At 41.6% G+C, this 20,216-nt stretch overlaps 1 protein-coding gene across 1 annotated transcript; it reads right to left on the reverse strand.

The window, feature by feature from the left end:
* Positions 1 to 1,080: 1,080 nt before the first annotated feature.
* On the reverse strand, positions 1,081 to 19,075 carry LOC147323254 (integrin alpha-M-like). The gene is made up of 5 exons (XM_086303516.1): positions 18,885 to 19,075; positions 2,830 to 2,932; positions 2,547 to 2,650; positions 2,035 to 2,105; positions 1,081 to 1,365 (listed from the first exon to the last, which is right to left on the reverse strand). The coding sequence occupies exons 1-5, from the start codon at positions 18,919 to 18,921 to the stop codon at positions 1,228 to 1,230; spliced, it is 453 nt and encodes a 150-aa protein (XP_086159642.1). The 5' UTR covers positions 18,922 to 19,075; the 3' UTR covers positions 1,081 to 1,227.
* Positions 19,076 to 20,216: the final 1,141 nt, after the last annotated feature.

Consider the following 20,216-nt stretch of genomic DNA (forward strand, 5'->3'; position numbering starts at 1 on the left):
TACAGTCATAGAAACAGCATTGTGTTCAAACTTACAACACTAAAAGAAAGACCCTCTGTACTGTATGTTCTTGTTACGGTTGGAATTTGTGTTACTGTGAGCGACAGTAGCCTCATGTTTACGTTGTTCTTATGTAACAGGAATACATCGTGATGTAACACACAGCAACACAAATTATTTTCTCCAGGAAAACCATAATACATTACTTATTTGCATATTTAAAGAAGTCGTAGGTAGCTTTAGAGGGAAGTAAACTTCTCGGTCTCCTTTTAATTTTTCCCCCCAAAGATCTTGTGTGTCTGTACTAGTCTTCTTGCATTTTGTCATGCATTGCATAACCCAAACAACCAGGCTTAGTTTCATTTTTGTAATGAATTTGAAATCAAAGGGTGTTTTTGTATTTGTTTTTCAAATAACACTTTCATTTTACATGCAGATATGGTTATTTCATTCTGAATAACCCATATGGAAAAGATATATATATAAACCTTATAAAGTTTGTATCTGTCTTGTGTGAAACTTGTATGAAAAGCATATAAGAGTGAAAACAGATATAAGATCCCTTGAAAAATTATATAATGAAACTTGTATGTTTTGGATACTTACTAAAACAATGTATGAAAGTAATGAGAAAGTGGCCACTTTCATGAGTAAATCATGTAAGCCTTATATGATTTACTCATGAAAGTGGCCACTTTCATGAGTAAATCATATATAAGTTTTTACTATTTCTTTTTCATATGGGAATTGAAGAGACCATCTCAAAAAAATTCTGATCATTAGAATTAAATACATTTTTATGCTGTAGATTTAATCTTGGCTAGCTCAAATTTTACCATCATTTGTTTCAGTGTTGATGGATTCAGGTCAAATTAGTCTAGAAAAGCTCTTTGGATAAAACTATAATACAATGAATCCAAACAGACAATCTGAAATAAGGCTTAGACGGGAAAACTGTAAACAAACAAAAAAAATAATCAACAAATCATACAACTTATACTTATATTCATCTATGAGTAATCACATCTCACACAAACATAATTTTCTATTTACTGTTTCTGATTAACCCTTAATTGCTGGAATATATAAGAGAAGTCTTGAGACAGTTTCAGTTGATTTGAGATTATACAAGCACAAATATAAATGATTGTAAGACTATGTTCAAGTAAAAATGCAAGAGATTTTTATTAAGGAGGCACCGGGACTCTAATTATTAAGGACACATTTTCACAAACTCCATTTATTGTTACCGTCTGGAGAAGAAGGTACAGGTGGTCCAAATGTATTAGATCGGTCCATGTGAAAACACACACCGTTGTACATGGTGATACTTTTGCAGTCCCTTGGAATTGTTGGACCACACACCTGAGAGGAGACAAAGTCAAGTTCCCATAAAGTCCCATAAACATCGGTTCAATCCTTATAAAATCAACCTTAAGACAACAATTCTGATGGCTAAAGATCCAAACGGGACACAAAAAAAACAGAAAAAAAAAAAGTCCCATAAACATCGGTTCAATCCTTATAAAATCAACCAAAACTGAAAAAAAAAAACATATTGCACGATCCAGCAGAATATGTAGATTTTAAAAAATAACTTCAGTCTATTTAAAGCCATTCAAATGTGTCCCTTAATGCTATTAAAAAAATCCATGTTAGAGGCCACCAAAGTATCTGGGGTGTGTAAAAAAAATTTTGTGCATATATGTTTTTAAATAACATTTTTCCTCAAACCTTTTTAAGTTTTCAGGCCTATAAACACATTTAGTTTTTAATGCAGCTTAAATATGTAAAACTTGAAATAAAAAGAAACACATATTCAAATTAAGGAGACAAAGTTTTGCATTGACTTCTACTTCATTGAATATGCTGAAGTTATTGTAAACCCTGATTCTGTGAAGGACAGGTGGGAGCCACACTGGTTTTTCATGGGATGACCTTCATGCAACAATAACAAGACATGTAAGGATAGAGGATGTTGATCCTCAGTGCTTTTAACAAAGTTCTCATAGTGTCTGCAGTTCAGTAACTCACCACAGTGTTTTGTGTTGCGGGATCACTTTTCATTGTCAGACCAAGAGACATGTTGACTGCAAAATCTGGTGCTGTATTGAAAGTGTATTGAAAATTTAAATACTAATAAAAGGCAATTGAAAGGAAAAAAACAAGACTTAAATCGATGACTGCAAAGAACCATGACTGAAACATTTCCCCATTTGATATGACAAGTGTTAGACATCGAAACTTCTCTCCACTGTGAACCAGGATGTATAACAGGCAGCTTTAATATCAATGCAAATAGGATTCAGTTTCACTATTGCTTCATTTTAAAGTTTTAAATAATTACAAAAGAAACATTGTAACAATAACATTATTAATAACATTGACTTCTTTGCTTATTTTACTTCATCAAGTTTCAGTGTTACTTACTAAGATATTTACTTATTGTGATTTGAGTTAAACAAGTTTCTGTGCTAGCGTCTGTGGGGAATTTCTTTGATGTCAACATGGTTTCTGTCAGAGTTTCATCACATTTGGTTACCTACCATCAATTTGGATATTTTGGCAGTTTGGGGAAGATGTGGTGCAGCTATATACTTTTCCTCTTCCATTTTGTGAATACTGTTCAAGGGGAGCACTGACGAGCAAACTGAGGAAATAAATTCAGACAATGATGAAGTCTAGAGTGCAAACTGTGGTTAAATAAACCCCATATGTTTCCTGTTAAGAAGTATTATATCCTTGTCTGTTTATTACTGTGGGCCTTAACAGAAATGATTGTTAAACCTGCAGTTATAGATCGACATAACAATGTATGATGTGACTTACTTTGATTGTCTTTGAACCACCTGGTACCCAAAACCAGCAGCAGAGTTATTCAGGGCCTTCCATGCCACGGGATCAATAGTGAAACAAAGTGCAGCATTTAACACTGAGAATAAAGAAGAAGGAAGAACATCTGTAGTTTTATTTAAAGCCACTGTAAAGGATGATAACATGGTTATATTATCTCTAATTCTAATCACATATGAGGAACTCCATACAGTGTATGTGTTAGTTTGATTCCACCTCTTGAATCCAGTCACAGCTTTCCACAGTTACCACTAGAGAGCATCAAAGTCAGATACTAGATTTGAACATACTGGCAGGTAATCATTCACTTGAAAAACATACTTAAGATTTTACTATGGAATTAGTTTTGTGTCTTTGATTCTTATATCTTACTCCATCTGTCAAAAGCAAAATACTGACACTTAAAACTTTCAAGAAAAGATGCTGTTGCTATGCTACAGTATGAAAAACTATTAATATACTGTACACATTTGCTTATTTTGCAGTACTAAAAATTGAATTGTGTAGAAAATTTTACTGGTGTGCATATTCCTCTTTCCTCTTAAACTGTCTGTCAGATTCATCAATACATGCCACACCCATTCTATGATCCATGCTATGATTACTGTCCAGTAAAAATCGTGTATTGTTGCGATCCTACAGCTGTCCGGTTGTTTATTTTTGCCACACAAATAAAGCCTTCCTTTTATGGACATGCTAAGAGTAGTCAAAACGTCACATAGTGCTAACACTTTTTTGTTTCCTGCTTCATGTCACAGCATTCAACAATGACAGTGTCATGATTTCAAAGTTTTGCGAAACCTATTTTGAAATACATTTCGTAACAGTGGTACGCCCTCAAGTAGGGCTGCCACGATTAGTCGACTAGTCACGATTACGTCGACTATCAAAATCGTCGACGACTGATTTAATAGTCGACGCGTCGTTTGAAGCTTTGTAAGATCCCAAAAGACGCAGGAATGAGTAGCAGGATTTAAGAGTGTAATAACGGACTGAAACAGAAGATGGCAGCACTGCATGTACAACGATGCCAGCTGCCGTTAAACCCCGAAGAAGAAGCTGTGTCCCAGAATTCATAGCGCGGCCCTGCTCAGTTTCCAACAATGGCGGCAGCTAGTTAGTTTTAATGTTACTCTTATTATTCTTTCTGGGTCACAAAATACACATTTAACATATTTTTAGGCGAGAATGTAGCTGTGGAAACTTCAAATATCTGCTCAGTTTATCAAGACACCGCATATTTTCAAAAGCGCTCCGACGTTTTCGGAGACGTCTGTTACCCACTAGCTCGATAGCTAGCCGGGGGCAAGGTCACTAGAGCTGTGAGAACACCGGACTCCCGGCAAATCGTTTTCAAACCCACCGCCGTCTTTCGCTACTCAGGTTAAACATGATATATGAGTCACTTAGATAACTTAAAAATGTTATTGTTTGGCTTTTTTAGTATTTTATTTGTTCCTGAGTAAATCGGTTTGGCTGAGATTAAAGTTATAGTTTTTACACAGCTGAATAAATGTCAAGCAGACAGCTGATTATCAGAAGTGTGAGATGCTCCAGAATTTACTCCGGTGTCCTGTTATATTTTAGATAGCAAGGAGTTTATTAAACTTCACCGAAACAATCTGCAAATTTCATTAAAATTTAATAAACTATCATCTTTTCTTTATTTTTAGTTAGCACATACCTTAAACACTTAAAGCTGTAAGCTAATGCTAGTTATATAAGAGCAGATGCTGCTGGTGCAATAAGCTGTACGTTTTACGTCCAATGGATCTGATTAGTCGACTAATCGCAAAAATAATCGGTGACTAGTCGACTATCAAAATAATCGTTTGTGGCAGCCCTACCCTCAAGTTCTGCTTTTCCTTATTGTAACATGTTTTGATATTTTCAACATCAGTTAAAGAAAAAATGTACTTCTCCACTTGTTTGCTTTTTTTCATATGTGCATTTATATATTTCAGGTGTATTTTTATCTGAATATATACTAGTGTTCAATTAAAAAATAAAATAAACTAAAACAAGCATTAAAAAATAAAAATAAAGAATTTAAAAAATAACCACCTGTAGCAAAGGTGAGTGCAGGGTCATAAATACGTTGGATGGATGAAGTATGACGTCACAGTGGTGTAAAATGTCCTGTTTTTTGTAGCCCTGCACAAGGTAGTAAGGCAGATATGATAAATTTATTATCTCTGTATCTTAAATCCAGTTTTACCATTTTCTAATGGTTTATAATCAAGCGTTTAGTTTGTTTCAGTAAAACTATTTATGAAAGACTTTTTCAATCAGTGAATTTCAACAACAAAAAAAACAATGCTATTTACAGCTAGAAGCTAACTGAGCTAATCACACATTTAATTTGTGTTAGCAGAGGCTAAAATGTAAATACAGTAATGACCATCACTAAAGTATTTCTGGATATTATTTCACTAAATGATTTATAGTCCATGTTAGTTTTGGATACTACAGTTTTTCTTATTAAGAATGTTGCTGTGTTGTATGTATTTCCTTTCTAACCTTCCTTTCATATCAAACATCCTTGAAAGAGTAGTTGTCAAACAGCTAACAGATCATCTGCAGAGGAATGGCTTATTTGAAGAGTTTCAGTCAGGTTTCAGAGCTCATCACAGCACAGAAACAGCTTTAGTGAAGGTTACAGATGATCTTCTTATAGCCTCTGACAGTGGACTCATCTCTCAAAACTAGTTCATGCATTTATTACTTCTAGGCTGGACTACTGTAATTCATTATTATCAGGAAGTCCCTAAAAAGCTTTCAGTTAATCCAAAATGCTGCAGCAAGAGTCCTGACAGGGACTAGAAAGAGAGAGCATATTTCTCCTGTTTTGGCATCCCTTCATTGGCTTCCTGTTAAATCCAAAATTGGATTCAAAATCCTGCTCCTCACATATGTAGCGCCCCTGGCTGTGTACTCCACTATAGCCGGGTACGCCCTGAGTTCTAGTTATCTTAAACTTACTTAGTTGCCCTCAGTGCAAGTTCCCCTGATTTACACACGTATAACACACAGATACACTTTTACCTTACTTTGAACTATAGATAAGAAACAGTACTAGACACAAAATCTTATGTTTAAACCAAGCAGGTTTACTGAATGAATTGGTAAACACCCAATAAATCAATAAAGTAAAAAGTCTCTTGCAATGACAAAATATAACAATAATAACAGTTACACAGTTCTTTACTGTAATGGGCCCCACACACACACACACTCTCACACCACCCAGTTTCCCAAGTCCCCTCGGTGCAGGCCTGGATCGATGCTAGGGTGCGTAGGAACCAACGGTCCTAAAAGAAAACAAAATGGTGCTCCTACCTGGAAACCTTAGTCTTTTGTCCACAATACCCTCACGGCACACCGAGAGGTCCGTCCCTTAGGTCGCCGAGCTGCACGCTTACTCCTTTTAAGCAGCAAACCTGATCAGCCCGCCTTGGCAGTCAGTAGCCTCCCACTCCGTGCAGGTCAGGTGACGTCCAGCAAAGTCCACCTTTATGGCTAACTCCGATTAGCCAAGTTAGCACACCGCTAACTAGGGATATTTCGAGGCAACAGTGCAAACCAGTCCGGGCTGCACCACCTCACAGTCACGCTCTGTTACTCAGCTGTGGGCGTGGGATGATTTATCCTCACTGTCCATTGGAAAAAAGTCTCTGTAGACGCTAGCCGCATCTCGAGCACGCTTTTCTCTCTCCTCTCGTGGCTGCCTCCGCTCTCTCCCTCTCTCCTTCCGCTCGCTCCCTCTCAAAGTAAAAGCACCTCAACACACTTTCTTATTACTACTACAACACAGTAAAATGAACAAGAGAACTATTCAGATATATCCAACTGGAAATAAAACTTAGTCCCATAAAATATACCTGGGCTACATCCTCCCCCTTCTAATCGTCTGGATGTCCTCATCAGACATCTCCCAAGGCGACTGACAACAAATAAAACTCCACACATCTTGAATGTATAACAGACACTCTTAGAACTTCACTTTTTTTTTTTTCATTTACGCATTCCCCAACTTTATCACAACCCCTCTGTGAACAATAGTAATAGGTTGGTCACTAGCCTTCCCTGGTTCATCGTAGGACAGTCTCAACACTGGCTTTATTCTTCTCTTCCCAGTCGTCCCTGACCTAAGGCATTTGCTGACCTCTTTCCCAATACTCCGTCTTCCCCTAGATCTCTTTGAGAGAGGTCTTTCCTTCTCCTCTTCTGACTCTGTATCGGTGTTCTTTACATCACCAATGTCATCTGCTTCCTCCTGAGACTCTTCGGCATTGCCCTCAGATAGAAACATAGCTTGAGCGTCATCCTCCGATGCCAATGGAGAATTGTCACTAAATGACTCCTCCCTCAACACTTTCTCCACACAGTCTCTGTACCAGGCATGTGGCCTCTCGTATTCTACATCTGACGATCCAGTCGACTCCCCAGTGTCTTGACTCACGTCTCTGCTTTCTACCCTCTCTTTTCCTTTTCCCATCCTGCGAGTCTGTGGTCTCGCTGGCACTTCATCTCTGGCCATGCCTTCTGGCAGTCTCACTTCTGTCCCAATCGGTAACAAATGATCTCTGTGTAGGGTTCTCACACTACCTTGACCCGTTTGTGGCTTCACCCTATACACCGGTAGGTTGGGCAGTTTTCCCACAATCACATGTGTTACAGCGTTCCATTTGCTTTCCAACTTATGTTTCCCCTTCAACCCCAGATTCTTAAGGAGTACCCTGTCTCCCACTTCCAAGGCTTGGAAACTGACTCGTCGATCAAAAGCTCTTTTGTTTCTCTTGTGTACCTTATCAACAGCTTCATTGGCTAACTGATAAGCTCTCTGCAACTCCTGTTTCAAATTCGTCACATACTGTGAATGAGTCTTCTCCTCCGCTCCATCAGGAGATGCTCCAAAACAAACATCCACGGGAAGCCTAGCCTCCCTCCCAAACATCAAAAAATAGGGAGAATACCCTGTGGCATCGCTCTTTGTGCTATTATAGGCATGAACTAGCGACCCTACATGTTGACTCCAAGTTCGCTTCTTCTCATCCTCTAGTGTCGCTAACATTGACAACAAGGTTCGATTGAATCTCTCGGGTTGCGGATCCCCCTGGGGGTGATAGGGAGTTGTCCGAGACTTCCGTATACCCAATGACCGCAAGAGCTCACTGGTTAATCGGCTCTCGAAGTCTCGTCCTTGGTCAGAATGTATCCTGGCAGGCAATCCATAGTGCACAAAATATTTGTCCACCAACACTTTGGCAACCGTGGTGGCTTTTTGGTTTTTGGTGGGGAAAGCCTGTGCGTACTGGGTAAAATGGTCAGTTACCACTAAGACATTACCTATCCCCTTGGAGTCTGGCTCCATAGACAGAAAATTAATTGCAAACCAAGTCCATGGGACCCTTGCTGCTCATCTGGTGCAAAAAGGCTTCTCTCTTGTAGGGTGTTTTATGGGTGACACATACCCCACAGTTTTTGACATACTGCTCCACGTCATTTGCCATTTTTGGCCAATAAAACCGATCTCTCAGAAGGTCAGTGGCTCTTTCTATTCCTAAATGTCCCATGTCATCATGAGTAGACCGCAATACCTGTTCTCTGTATTGAGAAGGTAACACAAGCTGGTACAGCTCATCCCCGGACTCCTTTCGGGTTGTCCTGTAAAGTAACCCATCTCTCATGACAAGTTTGCTGGCCTCCCGCCTCATTAACACAAACTCTGGGTCAGAATGGATACCTTTTGGCCAAGTACCAGTGTTCAGCGCATCGATCACTCTGCCTAGGGCATCGTCTGTTCTTTGAGCTTGTCGCAACTCTGGCCTTGACACCCGCCCTACTGCTGACAGACTTAACTGAGTAGCATACACAGCTGGAACACACTCGGGAGGTGCCCCCAACTGATCGATGTATCTCGCATTGGTCTCAGTTGCATCATCCAGGCATATTTTCTTACAAATAGACTTTACGCCACTTTGAGAGACCTGATCCCATTCTGTCTCCTTCAAGTCATCAACCATGTTTCTTGATAACAAATCAGCATCTATATTAGTCTTGCCAGACCGATACTGAAGATTAAAGTCATAACTAGCTAGAGCCGCGAGCCATCGGTGCCCTGTTGCATTTAGCTTTGCAGTGGTAAGGACATACGTCAGCGGATTGTTATCAGTGCGCACAGTAAACTTTGCGCCATACAAATAGTCATGGAATTTGTCCACGACGGCCCATTTCAAAGCCAGGAACTCTAACTGGTGCACTGGATACCGCTGTTCGGGGCAGCTCAATTTCCGGCTGGCAAAAGCCACGGGCCGCAGCCCCTGGGGGTCCTCTTGGTACAACACGGCCCCAAGACCTTTCAGACTGGCATCCACATGAAGGGTGTATGGCTTGTTTACATCGGCAAAGGCTAGCACAGGGGCAGTGGTCAGACACTGAATGATGTGGTGAAAAGCATCAACACACGACTGATCCCATCTACTCCCAAAGGGCTCTGATTCCTTCAAGTAGGTCTTTCCTTGTCCTGCCTGGCCTTTCTTACTGCGCTGCGTAGGGGCATAGCCTTTAGTGAGTTCAGTGAGTGGCCTTACAATGGAAGCATAGTTAGCTATGAAACGGCGATAGTAGCCGCAGAACCCCAGGAAAGATCGCAGGGATTTCAAATCTGTGGGCACCGGCCATTTAGTAACTGCTTCTACTTTACTCGGATCGGGGGCAACACCCTCTGCAGACACAATGTGTCCCACATACTTCACTTTCGGCTGACAGAACTGGCACTTATCCAATGAGAGTTTTAATCCCACTTCTTCCAGTCTGTCTAGCACCTTCAAAAGTCGCTCCTCATGTTCCTCCAGCGACCTGCCAAAGACTATTAAGTCATCGAGGTACACTAGTACCTGAAGGAGGTTCATGTCCCCTACTGCCTTCTCCATCAATCTCTGGAAAGTGGCGGGTGCCCCTGTGATACCTTGGGGCATTCTCTCAAACTGATAGAAACCCAACGGACAAATGAACGCGGTCTTTTCTTTGTCCTCCTCCGCCATGGGTATCTGGTAATAGCCACTGCGAAGGTCCAGGACAGAGAACCACTTACTCCCTGACAAACAATCAAGTGCATCGTCGATGCGGGGAGTGGTGTACTGATCAGGAATGGTTCGGCGGTTTAGTGTTCGATAGTCAATGCACATCCTGATGCTGCCATTTTTCTTTCTGGCAATGACAATGGGAGAGGCATAAGGACTGCGAGATTCCTTGATAATGCCAGCTTGCAATAGGTCTTGTATGTGTCTACGCACATCGTCAATGTCAGCTGGTGCAAGACGCCGTGACCGTTCGCGGAATGGTCTGGAGTCTGACATCCGAATGTGATGCTCTACCCCCTTTGCCAGACCAACATCCCACTCACTGAGGGAAAACACATTAGCCCTCTTGGACAACTTCTGTCGGAGCCGCTCTTTCCATTCATTTGGCAAAGGTGAGTCGCCAAAATTTATGAGAAGGGGATCTAGCTCTCTCTGATCTTTCCCCTTTTTTGAACAGACTTCAACTGCTGCAGTTACAGTATCAACCGTACACAACTGACCCATAACGGTCCCTTCTGGGAGAACGATATCCCGGGAAGACTGATTCTGCACTGCCACAACAAAATGGTCTACCTCCAACGCAGAGCTAGGCAACACCATGGGCTGCAGCAGCACGCCAGCTGGCAACGGAATGGTTGGGGATGCTTCCACCATTAATATGCCTTTGCTGAGTGGTTCTTCTAGCTCCACCCGGCATATAGCATGACAGCTTTGACCGGCCGGGAGTGACAGGGAGCTGGGCCCAACCCACTTCACCCAGCCTACTCCACCCTCATCCTCTACAGGGATCTCCACAGGGGCTGGTGGGGTTAAAACTCCAACTGTTTGGCTTACAGTCTGCACGCTACTCACGCCTACGGTGTCCTGGCACAAGGTGGCCAATCTCTGGAAAAGGGAGGCATTGGTGCCTATGATCATGGGGGTCTGGTCCGGACCTCTGGAGTTGGGACAGACCAAAGCTAAGACCGAAATGGTCTCGTGACCTCCTTTGACTTGCTCAGGAAATTCCACATCCACAATGACATAGCCGAGATAAGGGTAACTAGAATCACTCAAACCCCAGATGGCCAGACCTGAAACTGGGTAAATTGGGACACCTGACAAGTGCTCCTTATACCAGCTCTCAAAAATGATGGTTACTCTTGACCCACTGTCTAACAAAGCATTGCATGGTTCACCATTCACTCTGACTTGCTTTACATTAGATGGACCTATCAAACCTTTAGGGATCCCTCTGTCCTCTAGCATGACTACTTCACTCTTCTTAACTGAACACACAGTATCACCTGCATCAGGGGGTTTGGGATATGATTCCCGTCGTTTGGGCTTTTTCCGTGACTGAATGAACCTCTGGATAACCTTGGCCTGGTTTGCGGCATTTCCACACTTACTAGCAAAATGCCCATTTTCTCCGCAGCGGTAACAAAAGTTGCTTTCTTTATCACTGGTGCTACCTGTCCGTGCAGAGTTCAGATCAGACCTGGACGGCTCCACTCTCAAAACTGGAGAGGACACAACAGACCTTTGCTCTCTGGCGTCCAGCTTCTGCTGCAACCTTTTAACCCGTTTTCTCAGTGCAACCACTTCGCCATCTGCTGAACCCTCTACACCGTCAGTCTTGCTTGTTGGAAGAGGCTCTGCAACTTCTCTTGGTGCGGGGCATGACTGGTTTACCACGGATGAGACCATAGACTTCAGTTCTCGAATCTCAGTTTTCAGATTCTGAATTTCAATCTGTCTGTTATCCTGTTCTGATTGTGCTTGGACTTTGTGTGCTACCAGATGCAATTTAGCCCAGGAGGCTTCATACTCCTCCTCACTTCTGATCTCACTTAAGAGCTCTACAAAACTGGGTGGGGTTTCTTTCCTGTCTCTCAGCTTGAGTTTCACTAACATCATGTCGGAGTACACGGCACCCCTAAGGAGCTGTTCTACTCGGGCCCTATCAACACGGTGGGCTTCAATTCCACCACAACTCACTACCCTGCTCAGCGACTGCTCTAATCGCCTCAGAAAGTCGGATAGTTTTTCCTGCGGTTGCTGTTGTAGTAACCGAAAAGCAAAGTACAAATCCTCACCCGTCTCAGCACTGCCAAAAGCTTTTGTAACAGCTTCTAGACATTGTTCTGGGCTAATATCAGGATCAGCTGTCCTCACAGCTTTCACCACCGCTAGTGCTGGACCTTTAAGACTCTCAATGATTCTGCGCCTCTTTTCTTTAGCAGAACTGTCACTCTCCTCCACCATTAGGTGTGCTTGTTCAAGCCACTGTTCGAATGTCTCTTCTCCAACCGGTGTTGGTATTGTGCCTGAGAACATTCTGAGTCTACGATAACTACTGCCTTCACTGGAGGGTCTCTCCATCTTTGCCAACAAATCGCCCACAGCACGGATTATCGACTCTGCAGAGTTACCATTCTCCTGTGCCTCTGCCCCGCGTTTCGATTTACTCTGGGAAAAATCCTCACGAGGCGAAGCTTCAGCTGTCACTATGATGGGCCACGGCTCACCAGCCCCCGTAGGGTACACTTCAGGTGGGATTCTTGTGGCATCTACTTTCTCTTTGGTTTCACACAGGACAGTTAGCCTATCAAGCGCTTTGTTGTATCTCCGGCCTCTGACCCGCACTCGACCCAAAGCTTTAACACTCTCCAGAGTGTGCTCTATTTGGTCTATCTCCACTCCTTCGGGAGTAAGCACCATCAGTGTGTGAGCCTCATCTAAGGTCTCTCCACGACTCCATTCCTGAAGCTCCTCGAACAACTCAGAGTGCATAGCTTGAACATCCATGACCAAACAATATCAAAGTTACTGCTTTTATCTCAAAATACACGTGCTTGGGAACTTCAGACTTAAACAACAAAATATCCCAGCGGTGCCTCCATTTTATGTAGCGCCCCTGGCTGTGTACTCCACTATAGCCGGGTACGCCCTGAGTTCTAGTTATCTTAAACTTACTTAGTTGCCCTCAGTGCAAGTTCCCCTGATTTACACACGTATAACACACAGATACACTTTTACCTTACTTTGAACTATAGATAAGAAACAGTACTAGACACAAAATCTTATGTTTAAACCAAGCAGGTTTACTGAATGAATTGGTAAACACCCAATAAATCAATAAAGTAAAAAGTCTCTTGCAATGACAAAATATAACAATAATAACAGTTACACAGTTCTTTACTGTAATGGGCCCCACACACACACACACTCTCACACCACCCAGTTTCCCAAGTCCCCTCGGTGCAGGCCTGGATCGATGCTAGGGTGCGTAGGAACCAACGGTCCTAAAAGAAAACAAAATGGTGCTCCTACCTGGAAACCTTAGTCTTTTGTCCACAATACCCTCACGGCACACCGAGAGGTCCGTCCCTTAGGTCGCCGAGCTGCACGCTTACTCCTTTTAAGCAGCAAACCTGATCAGCCCGCCTTGGCAGTCAGTAGCCTCCCACTCCGTGCAGGTCAGGTGACGTCCAGCGAAGTCCACCTTTATGGCTAACTCCGATTAGCCAAGTTAGCACGCCGCTAACTAGGGATATTTCGAGGCAACAGTGCAAACCAGTCCGGGCTGCACCACCTCACAGTCACGCTCTGTTACTCAGCCGTGGGCGTGGGATGATTTATCCTCACTGTCCATTGGAAAAAAGTCTCTGTAGACGCTAGCCGCATCTCGAGCACGCTTTTCTCTCTCCTCTCGTGGCTGCCTCCGCTCTCTCCCTCTCTCCTTCCGCTCGCTCCCTCTCAAAGTAAAAGCACCTCAACACACTTTCTTATTACTACTACAACACAGTAAAATGAACAAGAGAACTATTCAGATATATCCAACTGGAAATAAAACTTAGCCCCATAAAATATACCTGGGCTACACATACAAGGTCTTAAATAATCAGGCCCCATCTTATCTTAATGACCTTGTAGTACCATATCACCCTATTAGAGCACTTCGCTCTCGCTCTGCAGGCCTACTTGTTGTTCCTAGAGTATTTAAAAATAGAATGGGAGGGAGAGCCTTCAGTTTTCAGGCCCCTCTTCTGTGGAACCAGCTTCCAGTTTGGATTCAGGAGACAGATACTATCTCTACTTTTAAGATTAGGCTTAAAAGTTTCCTCTTTGCTAAAGCATATTAGGGCTGGACCAGGTGACCCTGTATCCTCCCTTAGTTATGCTGCGATAGACGTAGGCTGCTGGGGATTCCCATGATGCACTCAGTTTTTCCTTTCCAGTCACCTTTCTCACTCACTATGTGTTAATAGACCTCTCTGCATCTGCACGGCACATAGCCGTCCCATATTTGCACACATTTATTATTACTACAGATGGACCGATCCGATATTACGTATCGGTATCGGTCCGATACTGACCTAAATTACTGGATCGGATATCAGAGAGAAATACAAAATGTAATCCGATCCGAAGTATCACAAAATCACCTCACAAAACGCGCTACTTGGCGTAACCCAGCTCGGCGCATTGGAGCGGTATAGAGTAGAGATGGACCGATCCGATATTACGTATCGGTATCGGTCCGATACTGACCTAAATTACTGGATCGGATATCGGAGAAAAATAAAAAATGTAATCCGATCCATTAAATATCACGAAAGCACCTCACAAAACTTGCAACACGCCCTAACTCACCTCAGAACGTTAGCAGTCGGAGCAGTATGCATCACGTGATAGAGCGGCTGTGGCATGCGGGACCTGTCGGTGGTCTGGATAGCATGTGGAGCTTCGCTAGCAACCCGGCATTTCATCTCCGACAAAGTTATCCCCGAGAGAAGTAAAGCAAGTGTGTAAGTCCATCTCTGAATGTTTGTAAAGCATTCCTGCCTTAAGCTTAACAAGCGATATATGGAGCGACTGCCTCTCCTGCTGCTACTTCAATCACGAAACTGCTTAACGATCAGCTGATCGGCTTTTCTGTCGCGAGTCCGTGTCTCTAGTTTGCTTTTGGCCCACTTTGCACCAGAAAGAGGAAACCAGCGGCTGAACAACAGCAGCACGTTTAAGCTTGATCAGCTGTTGTTAGAATGTATTTAATATTACTTTCTACTCCAGGATCTTTTTCTACGTAGCTTACGGCTGTAACTGTGCAGGGGCGGATCTAGCAAAGTTTAGCCAGGGGGGCCGATAGGGCATGAACAGGGAAAAGGGGGCACAAAGACATACTTTTCTTTCTTATTCTCATTTAAAATGTCGAGCTTTTAATAAATAATTATCTGACACCCAAAGTTTTAATTTTATGTAAAATGAATAGAAGTCAATTACTGTATATAGTGACTATTAAGTCTAATATATATACCCTAGTAAGCTATAGTACTTTTTCCTTTGGGAAGGTACCATCTGTGCAGTCTGCAATTTTGTTGAAGAAAGATGTTGAATCTATTTAATATTTCTTGAAAAATAATTGATTTCTGTGCATTTTTTTCACACTTTATCAAATTAAGGTTGATTACGTCGATTAAGCATCATGAGGTGGAGCGTGAGGGGTGGTTCCCTATTTTTTATTTTTTTATTTTTGTTGCTGGGAGTTGGAACCCTATTAGTTAGGTTGCTTAATATTTACGCTAAGTACTCTTTAAAATACCAGAATAGGGAGGATGGTGTAGGTTTAAGTTTATTAGATTGATCAGTATTGCTGAACTATGAAATATTTTTTTTGTATACAGGTATAACAGAATAGCTTTAGTGTAGTTGTTGTTTTAAACTTGAGTATGAACTTGCAGACTTGCAAAATGCAGCAAGATATTTTAAAAAACAGTTTTGTTGATTAAAAAACACTATATCAGATTCATATCGGTATCGGCAGATATCCAAATTTATGATATCGGTATCGGTATCGGACATAAAAAAGTGGTATCGTGCCATCTCTAGTATAGAGCAGCTGAAGTCTGCCAGACCTGTCCATTTCATCTTGGCGAAAACTATCCCAGAGAAGTAAAGCAAGTGTGTAAGTTCATCCCTGAATGTTTTCCTAGTATTTCCACGTTAAGCTTAACAACTGATATATTGAGCCACAGCTGGACTGGCCATCGGAGTTCCATATTGAGCTGAAAAGGAAGCGATTTGTCCCGTACATCAGCTAGAATTAAAAAATAGACACAAAGCTGGAGTTATTCTGTCTTTGCTGCGCAGTTGCATCTACTTCTCTCATTCACTCCCCCGCCCTCTCCTGTTATTATTTTATTATTTCAAACGTGAAACTGATTAATGATCAGCTGATCGGCTTTTCTGCCGAAAGTCCCGTCTTTCTTGTTTGTTTATCGTTCACTTTGCCCCAGAAAGAGGAAACCAGCGGCTAAACAACAGCAGCACGTTTAAGTGTGATCAGCTGTTCTTAAGAGTTTATTTAATAATACTTTCTAGTATCAGCTGGTGTTTGCTGGAGCCACAGCTGTAAAAGCTGCTGGTCATTATGTCGGTTTGGTTATCTGGTGAGAGGGAAACATGAAGATGAAACCAGGAGATGTCCTTACTGAATCATCGGTGCTGAACAGGTGATGTAGAAACAGGTTCACCTTTTAGGTGATATAAATGAGTTAAAGGGAAGTTAAGAACTGTTTCTGAGAGACAAATAACACCAGGATCCTTTTCTACATAGCTGACGGCTGGTAACTGTGCAGGGGCGGGTCTAGCAAAGTTTTGTCAGGGGCCAGGTTGGGCATTAACAGGGAAAGGGGGACACAAAGAAATATTTTTGTTTGTGTTTTGTCATTTAAAAACTTTGAATAAATAATTGTCTGAATCTTACAACAAAAGTGGTCATCTGATTAAATGTATAGAAATCCATTACTGTATATAGTAACTAATAAGTCTAATACAGGGAGTGCAGAATTATTAGGCAAATGAGTATTTTGTCCACATCATCCTCTTCATGCATGTTGTCTTACTCCAAACTGTATAGGCTCAAAAGCCTACTACCAGTTAAGCATATTAGGTGATGTGCATCTCTGTAATGAGAAGGGGTGTGGTCTAATGACATCAACACCCTATATCAGGTGTGCATAATTACTAGGCAACTTCCTTTCCTTTGGCAAAATGGGTCAAAAGAAGGACTTGACAGGCTCAGAAAAGTCAAAAATAGTGAGATATCTTGCAGAGGGATGCAGCAATCTCAAAATTGCAAAGCTTCTGAAGCGTGATCATCGAACAATCAAGCGTTTCATTCAAAATAGTCAACAGGGTCGCAAGAATCGTGTGGAAAAACCAAGGCGCAAAATAACTGCCCATGAACTGAGAAAAGTCAAGCGTGCAGCTGCCAAGATGCCACTTGCCACCAGTTTGGCCATATTTCAGAGCTGCAACATCACTGGAGTGCCCAAAAGCACAAGGTGTGCAATACTCAGAGACAGGGCCAAGGTAAGAAAGGCTGAAAGACGACCACCACTGAACAAGACACACAAGCTGAAACGTCAAGACTGGGCCAAGAAATATCTCAAGACTGATTTTTCTAAGGTTTTATGGACTGATGAAATGAGAGTGAGTCTTGATGGGCCAGATGGATGGGCCCGTGGCTGGATTGGTAAAGGGCAGAGAGCTCCAGTCCGACTCAGACGCCAGCAAGGTGGAGGTGGAGTACTGGTTTGGGCTGGTATCATCAAAGATGAGCTTGTGGGGCCTTTTTGGGTTGAGGATGGAGTCAAGCTCAACTCCCAGTCCTACTGCCAGTTTCTGGAAGACACCTTCTTCAAGCAGTGGTACAGGAAGAAGTCTGCATCCTTCAAGAAAAACATGATTTTCATGCAGGACAATGCTCCATCACACGCATCCAAGTACTCCACAGCGTGGCTGGCAAGAAAGGGTATAAAAGAAGAAAAACTAATGACATGGCCTCCTTGTTCACCTGATCTGAACCCCATTGAGAACCTGTGGTCCATCATCAAATGTGAGATTTACAAGGAGGGAAAACAGTACACCTCTCTGAACAGTGTCTGGGAGGCTGTGGTTGCTGCTGCACGCAATGTTGATGGTGAACAGATCAAAACACTGACAGAATCCATGGATGGCAGGCTTTTGAGTGTCCTTGCAAAGAAAGGTGGCTATATTGGTCGCTGATTTGTTTTTGTTTTGTTTTTGAATGTCAGAAATGTATATTTGTGAATGTGGAGATGTTATATTGGTTTCACTGGTAAAAATAAATAATTGAAATGGGTATATATTTGTTTTTTGTTAAGTTGCCTAATAATTATGCACAGTAATAGTCACCTGCACACACAGATATCCCCCTAAAATAGCTAAAACTAAAAACAAACTAAAAACTACTTCCAAAAACATTCAGCTTTGATATTTATGAGTTTTTTGGGTTCATTGAGAATATGGTTGTTGTTCAATAATAAAATTATTCCTCAGAAATACAACTTGCCTAATCATTCTGCACTCCCTGTATACACTCTAGTAAGGTGCAGTCTGCAATTCTGTTGAAGAAAGATCTTGAATCTATTTAATTATTGTAGAAAAATAATTGATTTCTGTGCATTTGTTTTACACTTGCATTAAATTAAAGTTTACATCAATTAAGAGCGGGGGGTGGTTCCCTAATATTTTTGTTGGCAACCCTATTAGTTAGGTGGGTAAGTAGTTAGGTGGGTAAGTACTCTTTAAAATACCAGAATAGGGAGGATGGTGTAGGTTTAAAGTTATTAGATTGATCAGTGTTGCTGAACTTCAAAATGTTTTGGGTGGAGTGTATTTTTTGCATACAGGTATAACAGAATAGCTTCAGTCTCTTGTTTTTTAAAACTTGAGTGTGAACTTATACAAAATGCAGCAAGATATTTATAAAAAACAGTTTTATTGATTACAAAATACGCTATATTGGATTCACATCGGTATCGGCAGATATCCAAATTTATGATATTGGAATCGGTATCGGACATTAAAAAGTGGTATCGTGCCATCTCTAATTATTACAGAGTGAAAAATCCGAAGGCACAAAATTTGTCTTACCTGATGAGAACAGTGTAGCATGAATTATCCAGTCCATTGTGTTAGTCCCATGAAAAATAATTCAAGCGTTTGTTTGTTTTTTTGGGGGGGTTTTTATGAGTTGAGTGTTCTGCTGAAAGTATCACAACAGTTGTTGAAACCAAAATGCAGAAATCATAGGGTGTGATAACAAAGGTAAGGCAACCATTTAAAGCAATTCTTTGGCAGGAGGAGTCACAATGATGACAGCACTGTCAGTAGTAAGATAAGATAAGATAAGATAAGATAAGAAGAACTTTATTTATCCCGAGGGAAATTCTTTTGTCATACACATGTTCAATGCAGCAAGAGAGACAGAGGAACAGAGTAATAAGATATACAATATGCACAATAGAATACAAGTATACAATAATATATAGTAGAATAGTGCAAAATATAATACTTTGCACTATTCTACTATATAGTAGACATTTATATATAATATAAATGTCTACTATATATAATGTAGTAGACAAAGGTGGCAAAAGTACCAACGTTCCTAGCCTAAATAGAAGTACAGATACTAGTGTTAAAAATAGTCCAGACTTAAATAAAAGTGGAAAAAGTACTGGCTCTGAAGTGCACTCAAAGTAAAAAAGTAAAAGTAGCTCCCTGAAGAACATTTCTACCACCTCTTTTTATTGAAATATTGCTAACCGGACCTTCTACTGCATTAATGTGATGGAACATAAATTTTATTTAAGTCTAAACTTTAATTCTAATAAAGGAATTATATTTCACAATAATTTCAGTTGAGAGGGTCAGTAGATTTTCTCAGTGTCCCAGCTGTGATCAGGCTGTGACCTGAATTCAACAAGACGTCAGCAGATGTTTTACGAGTTGTCCTGGTTGATTTTCATCCTCTACACTAACACCGTTTATGCTTATCTTTATATTCTACACTATCGGCCCGAGTCTTGCTTTAATCATGTGTTGTGCATCTTGTAGCATGGGGTAACGAGAAGCGATTAACACCTCACGACCAGCTCCCGATCATCAACCGTATGGTCGCAAGAAAATCAAGCCTGTTTGAAGTCCTGTTGCCCCTCATGAGGGTATCAATGCAACCTCTCAGACTGCGCACGCACAAACACAGAATGGAAGTGAAACAGATGGAGTAGCACGGCAGTGCAGCGTGTGATCTGGACACAAGTGATGGAGGCACAACTTGTAGAACATTAGCAAGCTCATCCGAGCCTTTTCGATATGGCCTCACAAAATTATCACGGCCGCACCAACCGTGAAAAGAGATGGACATTGCTGCTCAATTGCAGCTGCCTGGTCAATGTTTTTCATTAGCAATTTAGCAAAGTT

This window comes from Aulonocara sp. 'chitande type north' Nkhata Bay, linkage group LG8 (assembly GCF_057382095.1).
Source record: "Aulonocara sp. 'chitande type north' Nkhata Bay isolate Kocher_YH1m ecotype deep benthic linkage group LG8, A_spYH_male_GT1.1, whole genome shotgun sequence".
Lineage (NCBI taxonomy): Eukaryota > Metazoa > Chordata > Actinopteri > Cichliformes > Cichlidae > Aulonocara > Aulonocara sp. 'chitande type north' Nkhata Bay.